This window comes from Camelina sativa, chromosome 9, assembly GCF_030686135.1.
Source record: "Camelina sativa cultivar CO46 ecotype springtype chromosome 9, ASM3068613v1".
NCBI lineage: Eukaryota > Viridiplantae > Streptophyta > Magnoliopsida > Brassicales > Brassicaceae > Camelina > Camelina sativa.
The window spans coordinates 22,530,807-22,550,103 of record NC_141888.1 but is presented as its reverse complement, the minus strand read 5'-3'; the positions used below and the strand labels follow the sequence as shown (position 1 = coordinate 22,550,103).

Here is a 19,297-nt window from a genome sequence, read left to right as displayed (position 1 = left end):
CTTTGGCAACGTCAAGACCAACTTATCGTTGCTAGTCTCTTTGGTGCAATCTCCATAGAGATTCAACCCATTCTCTCTCAAGCGGCCACAACTGCGCAGATCTGGACGCTTCTATCCTCTACCTATGCGAAACCTACCTGGGGACATATCAAACAACTCCGGGAGCAGATCAAACAATGGCGTAAAGGTAACAGATCTATCGATGAATACGTCCAAGGTCTCGTTTTGCGTTTCGATCAGCTTGCTACGTTAGGCAAACCATACGAGCATGAAGAGCAGATCGAGTATCTCCTAAGTGGTCTTCCGGAGGATTACAAACCGATCGTTGATCAAATGGAAGGACGTGATTCTCCCCCTACCATGCCTGCGCTTCATGAGAAGCTGATCAACTATGAGTTGAAGCTTCAGTCACAAGCTTCTGCTTCCTACGTTGCTCTTGTCACAGCCAACACTGCCTTCTACAAGTCCTCCAACCACTCTAACTCCTCACGCGGTAATCGCTCTTCTCGCGGGAACAATTCCTTTTCATCTCGTGGTGGCCATGGTCGCGGTTATCAGGGACGATGCCAGTTGTGTGGTGTGTTTGGCCACAGTGCTCGGAGATGTTCTCAACTACCGGTGTCCAGTCATGGTTTCCAACCATCCGGCGGTGGTTACTCTCCACAAGGTCCACCTAATGCTAATCTTGCTGTTGTCCCGCCATATAATCCAGCTAACTGGGTGATGGGCAGCGGTGCTACGCACCATCTCACATCTGATCTGTCTAATCTCTCTCTTCATCAGCCATACTCCGGTGGAGAAGAGGTCACCATTGCTGATGGGTCTGGTCTTAAGATCACACATACGGGTTCCGCTTTACTCCCTACACCATCTCGTTTACTTGCTTTGAAAGATGTGCTTTATGTTCCTGATGTTCGTAAGAATCTTATTTCGGTGTATCGGTTGTGCAATGCTAATAAGGTTTCGGTGCATTTCTTTCCGGCATATTTTCAGGTGAAGGATCTGAGCACGGGGGCGCAGTTACTCCAAGGCCGAACTAAGGATGAGCTGTATGAGTGGCCGGTTAACCGCAATACAATCAATGTCTTCTCCGTGTCCTCCTCTCCGGCAACCGATCTCTCATCATGGCATCTTCGACTTGGGCATCCCTCATTTCCTGTTTTAAAAGCTATTGTTTCAAAGTTTTCTTTACAAATTTCTCCATCCACACAAAAACAATTGTCATGTTCTGATTGTTTTATCAATAAAAGTCACAAACTCCCTTTTGCAACAAACACTATTTCCTCTTCTCAACCTCTTGAATACATATACACCAACGTTTGGTCGTCTCCAATAACCTCCTCTGAAAACTTCAAATACTATCTTGTCCTTGTTGACCACTTTACTAGATACACATGGCTATATCCTTTAAAACTGAAGTCCCAAGTCAAAGAGGTCTTCATTGCCTTCAAGGCTCTTGTTGAGAACAGGTTCCAGAGGAGGATACGCACCTTGTATTCTGATAATGGTGGAGAGTTCATTGCTCTACGTTCGTTTTTGGCGTTACATGGTATCTCGCATCTCACGACACCAACTCATACGCCTGAGCATAATGGGATTTCTGAAAGGAAACATCGCCATATCGTGGAGACGGGACTTGCTATGCTTGGTCATGCAACTGTTCCTCGTGAATACTGGCCGTATGCCTTTGCCGCTGTGGTGTATCTCATAAACCGTATGCCCACCGAGGTCATTGGAGGTGATTCACCGTATCACAAACTATTTCAAACACAACCGAACTACAACAAGCTTCGCGTATTCGGGTGTGTTTGTTATCCATGGCTCCGTCCCTATCGAAGCAATAAACTCGAGTCTCGTTCTACGGCGTGTGTTTTCCTTGGTTATTCGTTTACTCAAAGCGCTTATCTGTGTTTGGATGCGACGACCGGACGTGTATACACCTCTCGTCACGTACAGTTTGTTGAGACAAGCTTTCCGTTTGCCACTGCATCCTTACCACCAACGTCTCCGTCTCATACTCCGGTTTCGGTTGTTCCTTCTCAGTCAACCGTAATACCGGTAATGTCGCAAAACCCGGCTTCCTCCTCTACAGCTCATTCAGCGCCGCTCCCGTGCAACGATCCTCACCCGTCATCATCGATGGTGCCTACATCACCACTATCATCATCGTCACCGGAATCTCCACAACCTTCAACAGGTTCGTCTTCTCCATCTCTTGACCTTGCTCATGAGACACACACAAAAAGGGCTCATGATGGGTCTCACTATACGGGTGTCCATGGTCCACATCATGAGTCTTCTACTTCAAGCCCATCAGGCCCAGTAACAACAACATCATCACCACGGTCATCAAACTCGGTATCCCCTGTTTCGTCGTCTCACTCTACGACACCGTCGTCTCCCTCGACGTCTGCGGATCCTGCTATCTTGGTTCCGGCACCTGCTCCGCCTCCACCACCTACTCAGCACGCCATGCAGACACGTTCCAAAAGCAACATCGTGAAGCCAAACACCAAATATAATCTCTTGGCTACTACGTCACCGGTCATACCAACAACGGTGGCAGAGGCGTTGCGGGATCGAAACTGGCGGAATGCCATGGTTGAAGAAATAAATGCTCAAATACGAGAACATTCATGGGACTTGACACCTCCAACTGAACATCAGAATGTCATTACATGTAAGTGGATTTTCACACTTAAATACAAACTTGATGGCTCTATTGATAGGTATAAGGCTCGGTTGGTTGCCCGTGGTTTTCATCAGCAATATGGGGTTGATTACTCGGAAACGTTTAGTCCCGTGATTAAATCAACCACGATACGTCTTGTGTTGGAGATTGTCGTTAAGAAGAATTGGGCCATTCATTAGGTTGACATCAACAATGCTTTCTTGCAAGGCACTCTGCAAGAAGAAGTATATGTTTCACAACCTCCCGGTTTCGTTGACAAAGATCATCCTCAGCATGTGTGTCGCTTGCGTAAGGCCTTATATGGATTGAAACAGGCTCCCCGAGCTTGGTACACTGAGCTCCGCCAGTTTCTTATTCACTCCGGATTCAAAGCCTCTCTCGGTGACAACTCTCTCTTTATCTACAAACATGGTGGTTCCTATGTCTATGTATTGGTATATGTAGACGACATAATAATTGCAGGTCCTCCTCCGTTGGTCACTGCTTTCAATGCATCCCTTGCTGTTCGTTTCTCCTTGAAAGATCTCGGTCCGTTAAGTTATTTTCTGGGCATCGAGGCTAAACGGACGTCGGAAGGGATTCATTTGATGCAACGTCGGTATATTATTGATTTGTTAACCAAGACAAATATGCTTTCAGCGAAACCAGTGCCGACTCCAATGGCTTCATCTTCTCAACTTACGGTCTACTCGGGAACTCCTCTTCTTGATGCCAAAACATATCGCATGGTTGTAGGAAGCCTCCAATACCTTTCTTTCACCAGACCTGACATTGCATTTTCGGTGAACCGACTGTCTCAGTTCATGCACAAACCGTCAAATGAACACTGGCAAGCGGTCAAGCGGGTGTTACGTTATCTTGCGGGGACAGCGTCTCATGGTATCTTCCTTCGCCGTGATGCTCCACTCACCGTACATGCCTTCTCTGATGCAGATTGGGGACGAGACAAGGCCAACTATGTTTCGACGAATGCCTACATTATATATTTTGGTGGCAGTCCTGTTTCCTGGTCGTCAAAGAAGCAGAGGAGTGTCTCGCGGTCGTTTACTGAAGCAGAGTATCGAGCTGTTGCTAACACAGCTTCAGAACTGCGATGGATTTGTTATCTGTTACACGAGTTGGGCATTCCTCTATCGACGGCTCCGGTGATTTATTGTGATAACATTGGGGCTACTTATCTCTGCGCCAACCCTGTTTTTCATTCTAAGATGAAACATGTGGCGTTGGCTTATCACTTTGTTCGTGAGCACATCCAGTCTGGTGTTCAACTAGCTGATGCCCTCACTAATCAGCTGACCAACTAGCTGATGCCCTCACTAAACCATTACCGCCACCTCGTTTCCTTACAACTGCTACAGGTGACATTGTTTTGTGTATGAAATATACATGTAAACCCTACTACGTCTTCTACTTCAATCCCGTAAGCAGTTGAGAGTCGTGGTGAAGTTTTTGCCTTTGTCGACTATGTAGAGGATCTTAGCGTTAATGATGCACATCAACTCAAGTCAAACATCTCTCATATCAAGAGTCTATGCCGCTGCTGTCAAAAGGAAGCGCAGGGCAACAACATCGGGGAAGAGGAAATGAAAGAGACATCAGTGAAGATGAAGACAGACAGAAGAAGAAGAGTATAGGAGAGTAAAACAATGTGGCAAGGAGTAGGTAAAAAAGCAATAGGGCATGTCATCTATGCGTTTATGTTCTTTAGTTAATAGTTGTAGACGTTTGGTAAGTCTGTGAATCAAATCTAGCTTTGGTAAATCGTAGGTACCTTTTGACTATTTTTGTTTAATCTAGTTTTCTTTGTATATTTCCATCTCTCTTCAGTTCTAAATCAATAATAGTATTGTGTTGTCTTCTACCATTGCACATAATTTTTGCCTTGTTACCATCGTCGGGAAGAGGTCTCTGCAAGAAGAACGAGCGAAGTAGAACGGGTACAAGTATGTGCAACCAAACCCTAGAGTGAGGACATGTGTTGATTTGATTTTCTAATCTGTGAACTTCGAGGCCAAGCCTAAAAAGTCAATACTTAGTTTCAGAAACACACAAAATGGTAGCTGCAGGTTCCATAACTGAACCACACTGTTCAGAATGAAACCAATTACTCTGTTTCTCGTCAGTTCAACACCACATGTCAGGAGAAACAAATAGAAGATCCGTTCATCTATAATCAGTTTGACAAACCTGAATTAGAAAAAAAGGATAGAATAGAATACAATCATATCATGGTAGAGTTACAAATTCTTGTAGCGATCATTATATATTCACACGCAAACAGACATGTTCGAGGTTGATGTTTTGAATCCATAAATACATATAGACAGTACCAAGTCTACAACAATTCTTATAAAGCAGCTCGTGTGTAAATCCTATTATGGCATCGTTCTAACATTCAAGAATCCGCCAACACTGGCTGCCTTAGGCCCGATGTCTCAGCTGGACACGCGCGCAAGAGTGTGCAGATGTCGTTTTTCACTAGGAATTCCTCTGCATTTACTAGGATCAGAGGTCCATACTCGAAAACCAACGTCTTGCACTGTAATTAACACAACAAGCAACTTCGTTAATTGAGAAAAGTGTGTAAGGCTTAACGTGGAAGGGCATTTGCTTCAAGATGAGGAACAAACTATTCTCTTCCGTTTATCAACCTTGTTCAATCATGTAGTCCTATTCTGTATATTTCTTTCAGAGGTAATTTTTGTAAAGCATTCACATAAGGGAATCTCTTGTGCTATGTTCCATGTAGGCTTTGGTATTTTGTTCAATCACTGATGAGATTTCTTAATGCGACACGTCTGTTTTTCCATTATCAGTTGCATTATGATCATCAAGTCCTTCTTGATTACCTAATATCTAAAGACATCGGGGCTAGCTGTGCAGAGTACCTGCTGAGGTTAATCCTTTTTCTCTTATGTTATTTGCATATCAACTGCTCCATCCCTGCGTATTAAGATTGGATATGATCTGCTATTATGTTTGTGTGAGAAACCAGCCATGTTAGCTCGGACTCTAGTCTTTGAATGATTTCTCTCGGTACAAAACAACTCAATGCGTTTCTGTTGATTCCTGTTTAATAATATCCATTGTATTTTCCTGGTAGATGTTTGCGGGCTGTCTGTGATTCATGGACCCAATTTGTGGAATTCCCATTTGATGAAAGTACAAATGCTTCATCGTCAAAGAGAAGAAAACTTTTGCTTGAGACTTCTGGCGTTGAAAATAACTGTAAACTACATCCTCAGGCTTTTGAAGATGCCAAAGATTGTCTGCTTTCGTTACAAAACTCAGTTGTTAAGCTACATCAGAAGAAAATATTTACATACAACCCAGAAGCTCTTCTACGACGGTTAGTCCATCACCGCTACAATAAACTCACCTTATGTATATAATCACCTAATCTAACATCTTTTTGTCTATTTTGAGGCAGTTTGTCAAGGTTTCAAGAGCTCTGTCTATCCAACGAGTAATTTATCTTGACCAAAGGTAATTTCAGTTGCATTCTCGATATGGAGTTTGTCATGTGCTTTAATTATGATTTGGCAAAAGGTTCTGCTATTCTTTATTTTTGGTTTCTTTACAGTTCCCCAAGTGATTTCCATTTATTGACAGGAAAAATCTGGTGATAGAAGTCTTTAACCTCTCAGTTTAGCTTCTCAGCTGAGATTCTCTGAGAGATAAGGATCAGATGCCAACATAAAGAAGTCTGTTTTCCAGATCAAATTTTAGACTAATTGGCTCACAAGTAGAATTGTATGCAAGTTAAAGAGAATATCTCATGTCCAATCGAATTTTCTTGGGGTTGTGACACAAGTATAGCTGACATGAGTTGTGTTTCTGCAGAGAGATCCTTAATTCTTTGTTGGTGCACCTTCTATGAAACAGAGAGCATTATGTTCTTTCCTCCATAATCCAAATCTGAAAGGTATAGGATACTCTGGTCAAGCTAATATGAAACTGCCCCAGCCAAATACAGTAAGCAATGAAGAAGTATCAAAATTACAGTGTAGAAATGACCAAAAATCACAAATATTGAAACTCTCTTATTCATGTCATAGATGTAACTGAGCCCAAATCATACACAGTTGTTATCATTTTACATTTAGTTATATTTCGCTCCTATTTCTTGTAGCAGTTGAGAAAGTTGTTGTGGCTTAGTGAGCATAGCCATGTGACCAGCTTCGTCAATCCGCTTCACGTCGTGAGTATTCGAATATATATTTACATATTTATGTTATATTGTAATATACTCTAAGATAGTTTAGGAAGTTCTATAACTTGGTCCTCAAGTTTAGTATATTCGAGTCTCTCTTTGTATATATATGGGATGTAATTGTTCAAGATCGATAACACAAATATTCTGAATACCTAGCAATCTTAAGTTTGACATGGTATCAGAGCCAAACACCTAAATCTAGCTTTCTCGTTTTGTGTTCTTGTTTCTCTCGTTTTCTCGTTTACGGTTTTTGAGTTTTCCAGGCTCTGTTTCTTTTCTTCTCGTTCTCTGTTTTTCTTCTCGTTCTCTCTCTTGTTTTTCTCGTTTAGTTTGGTTCTCGTCTTCGTTCGATCACGATGACAGAAGAAAAAGCAATTGTAGCAAAGGCCTCTGACTCCACCGTAGTCACGCCTTACACTTTGTCCTTTGCTGATAACCCCGGATCTATGATATCTTCAGTCATGTTGACAGGAGATAATTATTCTGAGTGGGCTACAGAGATGTTTAATGCTCTGCGAGCCAAGAGGAAGATCGGTTTTGTTGATGGAACAATCATTCAACCACGTGAGAGTGGTTCTGAGTTGGAGTCATGGACGAGTGTGAATTCAATGGTTGTCGGCTGGTTACGCACGTCCATCACTCCGCGTGTGAGATCAACGGTGTCGTTTATTGAAGATGCATCTGATTTGTGGGAAAACTTGAAGAACCGCTTCTCTGTTGGGAATAAGGTTCGAATTCACCAGATTGTGTGCCAGTTAGCTTCTTGTAAGCAAGATGGACAATCTGTTATGGATTACTATGGTCGACTTGTTAATTTGTGGGATGAACTGCAACGATATCGTCAACTTCCGACTTGTACTTGTGGTGCCGCTTCTAAAATTGCGAAAGAGAGAGAAGATGAGAAGGTTCATCAGTTTGTTATGGGACTCGATGAGTCTCGTTTTGGCAATGTTATTTGTCAAATTATTGATGCTGATCCAATGCCAGATTTGGCACAAGCTTATTCCAAGGCTATACGTGAGGAGCAGAGACTTACATCAAAGAAAAAGGAGCAACAATATGATGCTGTGGGTTTTACAACTCGACGTGATCTCGTACAACAAGAGTCGCACTCTGTTCCTGTCACCGGCAACGAAGTAGGTGAAGCTTCGGGGCTTGCCACTCGTTCTGTTTTTCCCCCCAGTAATAACAAGAACAGGGAACGTAATCTCCTCTGTTCTCACTGTGGACGATCCGGTCATGAGAAAGAGTTTTGTTGGGAGCTGGTTGGATATCCAGAGTGGTGGTCGGATCGCAACAAAGGTGGACGTGGATCTGCTAGGGGAGGTCGTGGAGGTCGTGGTGTTAATTTTGCTGGTCGTGGTCGTGGGTATGCTACAGTGGCACATGCAACAAGTCCTCATGCCTCGTCATATCCAAGCTTCACTCCCGAACAGTGGCAAGCAATAAGCAAGATGGCATCGGAGAAATCTATCTCTAGCTCGGACAAACTCTCTGGTAAGTTATTTTCCGGTAAGATACACGAGGAACTCATTCTTGATATCGGAGCGTCACATCATATGACGGGGAATCTTAAGTTACTCGTAGACGTCACGTCAACTCCGGTGTGCTCCGTTGGTTTTGCCGATGGAAGTAAAACAATTTCAAAAAGCATGGGCGTCTTCCATGTTTCTGATCGCATTACTCTCCATAATGTTTTATATGTTCCAAATCTCAATTGTTCGCTGATTTCAGTCTCAAAGTTGCTAAAACAGATTGGTGGTGTTGCGTTATTTACCGATACATTGTGTGTTGTGCAGGACCGTTTTTCGAAGACTCTGATTGGAGCCGGGGAAGAACGTGATGGGGTTTACTTTGTTACGGATGTGAATGCTGTGCGTGTGAACAAGGTTGAAGCAAGGTGTGATTCTATATTGTGGCATCGTCGGCTCGGACATCCTGCGTTTTCAGTTTTATCTACGTTATCTCTAAATTCTGGTGTTTTAAATTTGGCTAGCTCCGGTCCTTGTGACGTTTGTTTTAGAGCTAAGCAGACAAGAAATATTTTCTTATGATTCTGAGGTTGTTTATGAGTTCTAGGCAAATCTTCCTACAGTTAAGGTTGAAGGAAACTCAGTTGATGTGCTTGTCAGAGATTGGACGTACTTGGTATTTTTGACTAAACTGTGCCAAACAAGCAGGGGGAGATGAGTCTGATTCAGAGGCCTGAGGGGGAGATTAAGCTATGGGGAGCAGTTGTTATTGTTGCTCACTGTTTTTATTGTTTCTCCCCTATTTAAGACTTGAGACTTGTTTTATTTTGTTTCTGTTTTGGCTTTGAACAATTTATTTTTACAAGTCTTTATCGGTTAACCGTTTTATGTTGATTGCTGGAATATTTTGCTAGTACGGTTGTGTTCTTGTCTTGGCTGTGTTGTCTGTGCATTTTCAGGTTTGATGCTGCAGTTGCTTGTGTGGCAAGATTCAGTCAAAAAGGGGGAGATTGTAAGTGCATCAGAGCTCTGAAGGTGACAGGAGCTTGCGAAGTGTCTCAGAGTGCTGATATGCTGACGTGGCAGATGGGCTGACGTGGAAGAAGATTATGGACGCCGTGATAAGAAGCGTGAAGAGGAAGGAAGAAGAAGATCAAGATATACACGAAGATATTGAGTGTATATTTGATTGAGAGAGTTTAGGGAGGATATTTCTTAGGATAAGGAATATTTCCTTTTAGTTAGGGATTCACAAGATCTAGGTTAGAGATCGTGAGTGAAGGGTTTAAAAGAGACGAGGGCTAGCCGCAAAAAGAGCTAGCACTCGTGGAAAAGTTTGAGAGATTTGTAAACCTTCAAGCAAACAAAAAGAGCTTTGAAGGTGAGTGTGTTTTTACTCTTTTAGATCTACACAGGGGTTTGTGTTAGATAGACAAGAGAGTAGGCTTAGATTCATAACTTGTAAAAGGGAATTTTTATAAGTTTGAATAAAAGCGTTTGCTTGGCGCATTTCCAAGCAGTTTGAGTGATTTGCTGTCCTCTATACCTTTACAGCTTCTTCTCGAAATGATTCACGACACAAATCTACTAGTAAAGTGAGACTCTCTATTGCAATGGAGTTGATCATTATGCTTGATTTAAAAACATATCACATCTAGTTTCAGTATTTCGTATGAACCAATACACATCGAAAACTAATCCTTTGAACCAATACACACCTTGTGTTTTCTTGTGCTTGTTTGCGGATCACGGTAACACAGTAGTAACTAGGAAAATTCTTCTCTTCTACAGACTCTATGTTGTTGTTCCAGCGCTCTCTTCTCTCTTATGATTTTGTCTCTACAGCTTCCACTCTTCAAGCTTTCTACATCTAAACCTTAATTCTTCTGTCCACTGCTGATCGATCGAATACCAAAATCAGAGAACACAAAAGAAAAAAGAAAATGATTTTCATTAGCCAACACAGAACCGCCAAAATAAATGACCAGACACAACACAGAACCGCCAAAATAAGTCACCAGACACAACACACGATTCAAAGACATTATTCCATGCATTTAGAGGTGTTCCTAACAACTCATAGATTAAGATAACGAACAGGTCTCTTTACCTCTGAATCAATCTCGCCAAGCTGCTGCAACCACATCCACATCCAAGACATTTACTACGAGAGTCTTGATTTCTCATTTATGTTACAGTCGAACGAGAAGAACCAAACAATCCTCGAAGAAAGGAGAACCTAAAAAATCAAAAGGACTTACTTACACCAGCCCATTGGCCGAGGTTGTAAATTGATGTTGTGATCAGCTCAAAGAGCTTTGATCACAATAATGAGGTTGGTGTAATGATTCATGACACAACATAGCTACAATTCTAAAAGAACTAATTTACCATATAAATTGATACAATTTTAGGATATACGACTTTTAACCCTAAATATAACATTACTAGTCTAAACAAAACATATATGTGTAAGTAATTAGGAATATATCAACTTCTTTCTATAGACTTTATTTACGAAATTTCCTAAAACATACTTATTTAATAAATAGCAATAGGGTTTGTATGTAGTATATATATACCCAAATCCCAAATTTATCATACTATACGCTTATCAAACTTTTTATCACATCATTATTATAGATTTTTGGTTACAGATCTAGTGTTGTTTTAACATGTGTGCAAGTTTCGTAATTTACATATATATATATTTAGCATAATGATTTGCTACTTTGATACATAGTAATTAATCGATCGATATTGTTCCCTGGCTCTAATATTATTTGTTTAATTTCTATCTAGGGGACAAAATTTCACACGAGAATAGATGAAGCTTTGTCTAAATGGCTTATGGATATTACTAGTGATGAAAAGATCGATGATGGTGACGCGGATATTGATATCCCTACAGAGGTGTCGAATATTGACTGCCCTGATTTTATGAAAACAATAGTGAAGGAAGTTTATGGAGACTCTTTTGCTCCAGTGTCCTCCTACGATCCTAGGTTTTGTCGAGACAAGGTTATTTTGTGTCATACTGATGACGAGGTCGATCAGATTAATGACTATATGCTTTCACTTTTACCAGGTAATATAATTTTTAATATATATTTATACATTTCTCCTTCCAAACTATATATAGCCACCACCTAACTACCGATTTGTTTAAATTTTATTCCATAAAGGTGAAGAGAAACTATGTTACAGCGATGACTGAATTGCTCCTCCGAGAGATGAACATAAATCAAGGAACCCAATTGATTACTTATTATTACCTCCGTCAATGTTTGCTTACTGCGAAGCCCCCGGGTTGCCTCAGCAGGTTCTGAGACTAAAGGTTGGTGCTCCCGTCATGTTACTTGTGGACATTGATCCTAGCCGTGGGTTATCTACTGGGGCAAGACTTCAAATTACTATGGTGGGTGATTCTTTGCTTACTGCTAAATTTGCAACATTGGTTTTAACATGTGTGCAAGTTTCGTAATTTACATATATTTATATATAGCATAATGATTTGCTCCTTTGATACATAGTAGTAATTAATCGATCGATATTGTTCTCTGACTCTAATATTATTTGTTTAATTTCTATCTAGGGGACAAAATTTCACACGAGAATAGATGAAGCTTTGTCTAAATGGCTTATGGATATTACTAGTGATGAAAAGATCGATGATGGTGACGCGGATATTGATATCCCTAAAGAGGTGTCGAATATTGACTGCCCTGATTTTATGAAAACAATAGTGAAGGAAGTTTATGGAGAATCTTTTGCTTCAGCGTCCTCCTATGGTCCTAGGTATTGTCGCGACAAGGTCATTTTGTGTCATACTGATGACGAGGTCGATCAGATTAATGACTATATGCTTTCACTTTTACCAGGTAATATATAATTTTTAATATATATATTTTTATACATTTCTTCTTTCATACTATATATAGGCACCACCTTAACTACCGATTTGTTTAAATTTCATTCCATAAAGGTGAAGAGAAACTATGTTACAGCGATGACTGCATTGCTCCTCCGAGAGATGAACATAAATCAAGGAACCCAATTGATTACATATTATTACCTCCGTCAATGTTTGCTTACTGCGAAGTCCCTGGGGTGCCTCAGCAGGTTCTGAGACTAAAGGTTGGTGCTCCCGTCATGTTACTTACGGACATTGATCCTAGCCGTGGGTTATCTACTGGGACAAGACTTCAAATTACTATGGTGGGTGATTCTTTGCTTACTGCTAAATTTGCAACACCTAGTGATTATTACGGGGAATTCGTGATCCCTAAGACGCATATGTTCGCTGCGGAAGGTTTTCCTGCCTCATTGCGGCGTACACAGTATCCTCTCACGCTTGCATTCGCCATGACTATAGATAAGAGTCGAGGCCAAACATTTTCCAAAGTTGGTCTATATCTACCAAGCCGACAGCTCCGTGATGGACACAGGTATCTTGCCATATCCAAAGTGAAGGCCACAACTGGTGTTACCCAAGTTCTTTTCACTAAGAAAGACGACAAACCCCAAGAAGACGCTGAGAATGTTGTCTTCATGAAGTTGTTTCGTGGCCTTTAGTCTACATGTCTTAGTTTCAGACTTAATTCTTAACTGAGACTCTCTAATCTAATAAATTTGATTATTATGCTTCATGTCAAAACAAATCACATCTCATTTCACTATTTAGCATGAACCAGTAACACACCGAAAAAAAATAGAACCACAATATTGCTTACCATAAGACTCACAAACACCTAACAACTCCTAAGATAAAGTCATAAAGATAAGACCATTTCAATGACTCACTCATCACATTAAGTTCAAAGCTATCTTCTTCTTCTTCTTACTCTCTTTGTTCAACATCACAGACAAGTTTGCAAATCCGAACCGCTTCCTCTTACCATTAAGCCTTTTAACTTTCTCCTTCCCTTCACAATTTCTATCTCCAATGTTCGTCTTTCCAAGAATCTGACCCAACGAAACTCTCCCGTTCATCATCATCGCTGACTCATCCGCAAGAAGTAGTTTCCTACTAAGTATCTGCCCAATAGACATTGTTGGTTTCATTACAGCAACTGAGGATGATGTCCCATCACCGTTCATCATCATATCCAGACCATTTACATCCATTAGATAAGGGTTCTTGAGCTTGGCTGAACATGATGATGATGATCTCCTCCTCCGTTCTGTCCACCGCCAGTTTCCTTCCCCTGCTTCCATTTTCTCCAAGCCTTCTTCAAGTGTCCTCCTACTGCTTCTAATTTCTCTTGCTGTTTCATCAATCGTCTCAAGAATCTCCTCCTGCAGAGTCTCCTCTCTGTTTCCTCTTCTTCTGCTTCTTCTCCTTCTAGTAACCGCCTTGATTTCAGCAATTGCAACTGCTTCAGCAGCTCTAGCAGCTTCCTTCATCTTTCTAGCAGCGATCAAACGCATCTCTGCAGCTTCGATCTTGTTTCTCGTTTGTTCAATCTCAACCACAGCTTTATCAACCGCATACCGAACATTCTCTCCTGTTCTACAAAACTCATTAGCCTCATAGCTTAATCTCTGAATCTCCTTGGACATTTCAGCTGCATTCTCAGGACATTTTAGTCTCTCTCGTGTCTTCTCAAGTGCAGCTCTTTCCTCTTCCAGTCTCTTGTTCAGTAACTCAACAGACTCGCGAATGGCAGCCAAATCTTTAGTAGTCTTGCACAGATCCATCTTCGCTTGGCTCAGCTCCTTGAAAACATTGACGTCACAGTTTTCTTTATCTTCCTTGTTCTGTAGCTTTGATTTGAGCTCTTCGACAATGGCTTTGGTCGACTCGAGCGACTTCAACACCTTTAAAGTTTCACTTTCTTTCTCAATCAGTTCCTTCTCTAACTCACTTGCTTTCGCAATCATACCAGCTTCGTCCACATCGTTCTGCAACCCAAACAAAAAAAAATCGAAACTTTCGCATCACAAGTAATAACTAAAGACTAGTAATAGATAAATCTAGTAACCCATTTCAATCAAACCCCCTAAAAGACAAAGAGCATGACAAAATTGGTGAGAAAGACAGAGACTTTAAGGGAGAAGGGCTAAGAAATAATACCTGAAAAGTTTCGGAGATGTTAAGGGAAGACGGTTTCCAGAAACCAAAGCCGCCAAAGCGAGTGGCGGCTTCTCTCACCGACTCGAACGGCGCAGAAGTGTCGATTTCCCCGACGAGGGTGGGTTCAACAAGGGTTTCGGCCATTAAAGACAAAAACTTGGGAAGAAAAAATAGTGAAATTGAGAGAGAGAGAGTGATCACAATCCAAATCTGTTGTTTACTTCGATACTAAACTAGTGTGAACAAAAGACTTTATAATATATATCTCAACGGTCTCTTTCTTGTTTGTAGGGATTATTAAAGTTGAAAAAGCTACAAGTATCCGTTGTCTTCTCAGATCAGATGCTTACTAGTTTTGTCTTTATTTCGAGTACAACTTTTTCTAATCCAATCTTATTATCTTAAAGAAGAAACATTAATCTTCTCTAAAGAGGGCGGTGATACTGAATCTTTGTGCAAGTGAGATTAAAAAAAAATCGTTTCAGTGAAAGAATCTTTAGGCCGTTGGATTTAATATAAAATTGTGGTCTTCGTAATTTTTTTTTCTTTCTCAAAATGTCTTTCTCACTTACCGTTGAGGTTAAGTTTTATATCAACGAGGTTAAGTTTTATATCAACACTTAAGTAGCACTATATCAACACTTAAGTGTTGATATAAAACTAGGTTTAAACCTGCGGTACACCGCGGGACTATTTTTGTTTTTATTCTATTTCTAAAACATTTAAATATTTTAGTAATTATATGTACATTTATTTTTGAAACAATTATGATTAATATTAGTTATGTTTTATATATTTTATAAGTTAAAAGATTTATACCATTAAAAATTAATAAAATGTATGTACTGAAACGGTTGCGGACATGTATATACTTTCGCGGGTTTCGTAGGATGGTTAATTATTTTGTGACTTAAAAATCTATAATATATAAAATAAATTAATATTTGTAGTGTTAGTTCAAACCCATAATGTCATATCGGTTCTGGAACAGATTTAATGACTTTAACCCGCAAAAAAAATATCCTACAAAACCCATGGGAGTATATAGTCTGCAGCCATATGTCCCGTTTGAGTTTAAAGGATTAGGATATGTGAAAATTTTACTAATTCAATTCTTCTAGTTTTGTTTTAATGGTAAAAACATGATAATATGTGTTAACCGCCATGTGAGATCTGACCCGCAACAGATTTAATGATTTTAACCCGCAAAAATATTATTACTTTGATTAGGAAGAATTTTTTTTTCCAAGTTTAAGGAAAGTTATATTTATTTAATTAATTATCAAATTAGTATTTAATGCAAATAGTTGTTTACAAAAATCAGAAACCTTATCATAATTTAATAAATTGTAAATTATAAAATATAAATATTTAATGTTAATGGCATGATTGTAAATAAGTTCCAATTTCAGGATTTATTTGCTAAATGTCTCCAAAAATGTATATATAGATTTATACATTAGTTAATTTATAATTACTATGTTTGAGGTTTACCGGTATACCCCGAGACAATTTGTTTGCTTACATAATCATAATTTAATTAATTTAATTGGATGACTAATATCCTAATATTGATGGTGTTAACAAAATAATAAATTAAAATTCAACTCATGTTCTAGCATTTGATTAAAAATATTTTAAATTTATACTAATGTTACTATAACCCGTTTTAAAATATAACCCTATTTTATGAGATTTTTAACCTTTATAAATCTAAAGATTCATAGTATTTTAATTTTTAGTAAGTTTAAACATATATAGAATAATTATATATATATATATATATATTTTTCTGATATGGTGTTAAAATATAAAAAAGATAAAGACAGGAAATATTATATAGGAATTTTGATAAAATAATATTAATGTAAAAATGATATAAGTGTTAAGTTTCTCTTGAAAAGAAAATTATACCGATGGATTTCATATAACTCATTTTTAGATAATCTTTTTAAAGCACATGACTTCCAATTACCCACTCTATATTTTGTTTGATTAACTATATTAATATATTCGTGTGGAGTACAAAGCAAAATGTAGATTTTAAATTACCCACTCTATCTAGTAAAATCTGTTTTGGAGTACAAAGAAAATATTAACTATGTTGGAGTACATGATTAACTATGTTGTGTATTCCAATTACCCACTCTATCTCGTAAAATCTGTTTTGGAAAAATATTAAATATAATCAATTAGTTTGTTTCTAAAAATTGTTTTGTAAAAGAGAAAGAAGAGCTGAGATCTCAGCTAGGAGATTTTACACTCAATTAATTATGTAAATATAGAGTTAATCTATAGATTTCTGTTAAAGATAAATCTTGGTTATTAAACATTTTATATTAAATATTAAATACAATGGCAGTCTTGTAAATAGGTGGCAACTCTAGGATTTATTTACTAAATGTACTTGGAAAATATATATATAGATGTGATTAGATTTTTATGAGAATTTTTGCTGGAGAAAGAGAAAAAGAAACAAAATTAAGGAAAAAGAAAAAGAATATTTGGACCGTTGGATGGTAGAGGGAGTTGTGGCGGAGTTGGCTGCGTCAATGATGGAGTTTTGTGGTGGGGATCACTTTACTACGGTAAATAAAGCCAGGGCCACATAATGAAAGTCTCAGTTTCAACTAACCGTTGGATGTTAAAAGAAGGGAGATCTATGACAAAAAGACAAGAGCCGTTCATGTCTCTTGGCTCTGTCTTGTGACTAATTCCCATTGATTGGATTATATATCCTGAAGAAAAAAAAAATCAAATTCTATAAAATATCCATACCTAATCTAACAGTAGAAATGGGGAAGACACTGAACATTAGTGTTAAATGAAGAGTTAATATGATTGATTAGCAAAAAAAAAAAAAAAAAAAAGTTTAGCTTACTAGAGAACTAGTAGAAAAAAAACTACAAAGTTGGTTATAAATGGATTTATCTGAAAAAAAAATGGCTCACCCCTAATGCATAATGCTTCCCATATTCTTGAATCTTGAATATGAACCTTCAGAAATCCTAGATTTGAGGCATATGCTCTCGCCTACAGTTGAATAAATGCCTCAAATCAAATACATTTTTCTATAATTTTTTCATGTGTCAACCGCTTTCAACTATATAAAATGGTATTCATGTTTACATATGCGACACAAAGTCACAAAATTAATCTGAAATCCTCGAAGCAAACTATCAAGAATCTGTATTGGGCGGCTGTTGCGGCGTTGGCCGCGGAGATGAGCTTTTCTGACGCTTCCGAATGAAATAAAAAACCAATCCAGAAAGAAGCAACAAAATAACTAAACCATCAATACCTCCAACTAATGCCACAACCCATTTCTTAACATTTGGTTTCTCACCACTCAGTCTCACTCCTTTTGGAACCTTAACCATATAGCTCAATCCACTCACTCTCTCAATCTGCTTAACACCCATCACAATCCCATACATGACACAACTCTCATCAGAGACAGAGTAACTCGCAGCTGCACACTCACAGTCTTTCTTACACAACTCTTCACATCTCTCTTTTCTTACGTTTCTCACTTGTGTCCCGTTTCCTAGCACTGTAGTAGCTCCTTCTAGCTCAACCATCTCGTGATCACATAACCTCTTCACCGAAACCGCTTCTTCCACGTTGCTGCTGCACTCTCCATTGCCCACGACCTTAATGCAAGAACAAGACTTTGAGAATGTACAGATTCCGTATGGTTTGCATGATACAGGTAGATCACAAGTGTCGCTCACAGCTTGAAACGTTGCCTCGAACTTTCCCTTTTCCGGTTTATACGAATAGAGTCCCAAATTACCGGTTCTGTTCCCAAGCGCCAAGAATCTGATCAAAGGTTGCTCTATTCTCCCGATGATGTGGCTGTTATCGTCGAATAGGTCAAGACCCTTTGGTCCTAATCTCACGAAGTTGACTGTTTTGTTTTTATCTCTAGGCTTATACTCCCAATAAGAGTACTTGAGCTTGTTTAAATTGAGGAACAGAGCAATCTTGTCACGTAAGACTTCAAAGGAATAGAACAACGTCGAGTCTTTTGGGAATGAAGTTAGTTGCGTAGCTACGTCTAGTCTCTGACCACTCAACATCACATCTGTTGGGAAATTGAAACTTTGCCATTTTATCAGATTCTTAGCATCAAGCAACACTAAGTTCCCTGTGCTTTGTATCTCCAACCTCTGCAAAATGTTTGTTTCCATAACACAATTTTATAACATGTCTTTGTCTTTTTTAAATGATGTTTTTCTTCAAAGGAATCAAATTTTATACCTCAACGCCTTGTCCTGAGGTTCCACTTCTCCATCCAACGTGTTTATTGCTACTCTTTAGCCTTAAGTCCCCATCTTTTGTGAGCTCGATGATGCATTTGCTAGAAACATACATCTTTGAGTAATGCCCTGAGCTCCAAACTCTTACATCTCCAAGGAAGACTTGGAGGGAACACAAATATTTTCCATCATCTTTTTCGCTTGATTCCATCGTTAACGCGGCTTTGAAACCAGGTTCTCTTGATGATGATGATGATTCTGTATCCATTATATAAGCTTTCCCCATAAACCCGGGAGCGTATTCTAGTGGAGAAGTGAGCGTTAGAGAATGACCAAGGTTGATATCTGATTTGCAGTGACCTTGGAGCTTAGAGAACAAGAAGATTAAGAAAGTGAACGTATAGAACTTCATCATAATGGTCATAATATGCTTCTGCGGCTGCTGTTGAGCTTCGGATTTGTCCGGGAAAAGAGGAAAGATGATAAGAAAAAGAAAAGAATGGGAAAGTTTGGTATGAGTGTGTTTTTTTCTCTCTACACTTTTGCAAGGAAAAGGGTTTTGTTTTCATGTTGCTTTTG

At 39.1% G+C, this 19,297-nt stretch overlaps 2 protein-coding genes, 1 long non-coding RNA gene and 1 pseudogene across 3 annotated transcripts; 2 read left to right on the top strand and 2 right to left on the bottom strand.

Moving 5' to 3' along the window:
• The first annotated feature begins 5,346 nt into the window (after window positions 1–5,346).
• Window positions 5,347–5,892, top strand: LOC147938537 (uncharacterized). Its single transcript, XR_015565969.1, has 3 exons — window positions 5,347–5,386; window positions 5,509–5,588; window positions 5,796–5,892. It is a non-coding gene; the product is annotated as an uncharacterized LOC147938537 (long non-coding RNA).
• Window positions 5,893–11,055: 5,163 nt separating this feature from the next.
• LOC147938536 (uncharacterized) lies at window positions 11,056–12,955 on the top strand (annotated as a pseudogene).
• Window positions 12,956–13,029: 74 nt separating this feature from the next.
• Window positions 13,030–14,814, bottom strand: LOC104711714 (WEB family protein At3g51720). Its single transcript, XM_010428443.2, has 2 exons — window positions 14,457–14,814; window positions 13,030–14,284 (listed from the first exon to the last, which is right to left on the bottom strand). Exons 1-2 carry the CDS (start codon window positions 14,598–14,600, stop codon window positions 13,187–13,189), a joined length of 1,242 nt encoding a protein of 413 aa, XP_010426745.1. The 5' UTR covers window positions 14,601–14,814; the 3' UTR covers window positions 13,030–13,186.
• Window positions 14,815–17,354: 2,540 nt separating this feature from the next.
• LOC104711713 (G-type lectin S-receptor-like serine/threonine-protein kinase At5g24080) lies at window positions 17,355–19,297 on the bottom strand. The gene is made up of 2 exons (XM_010428442.3): window positions 18,720–19,297; window positions 17,355–18,628 (listed from the first exon to the last, which is right to left on the bottom strand). The coding sequence occupies exons 1-2, from the start codon at window positions 19,140–19,142 to the stop codon at window positions 17,636–17,638; spliced, it is 1,416 nt and encodes a 471-aa protein (XP_010426744.2). The 5' UTR covers window positions 19,143–19,297; the 3' UTR covers window positions 17,355–17,635.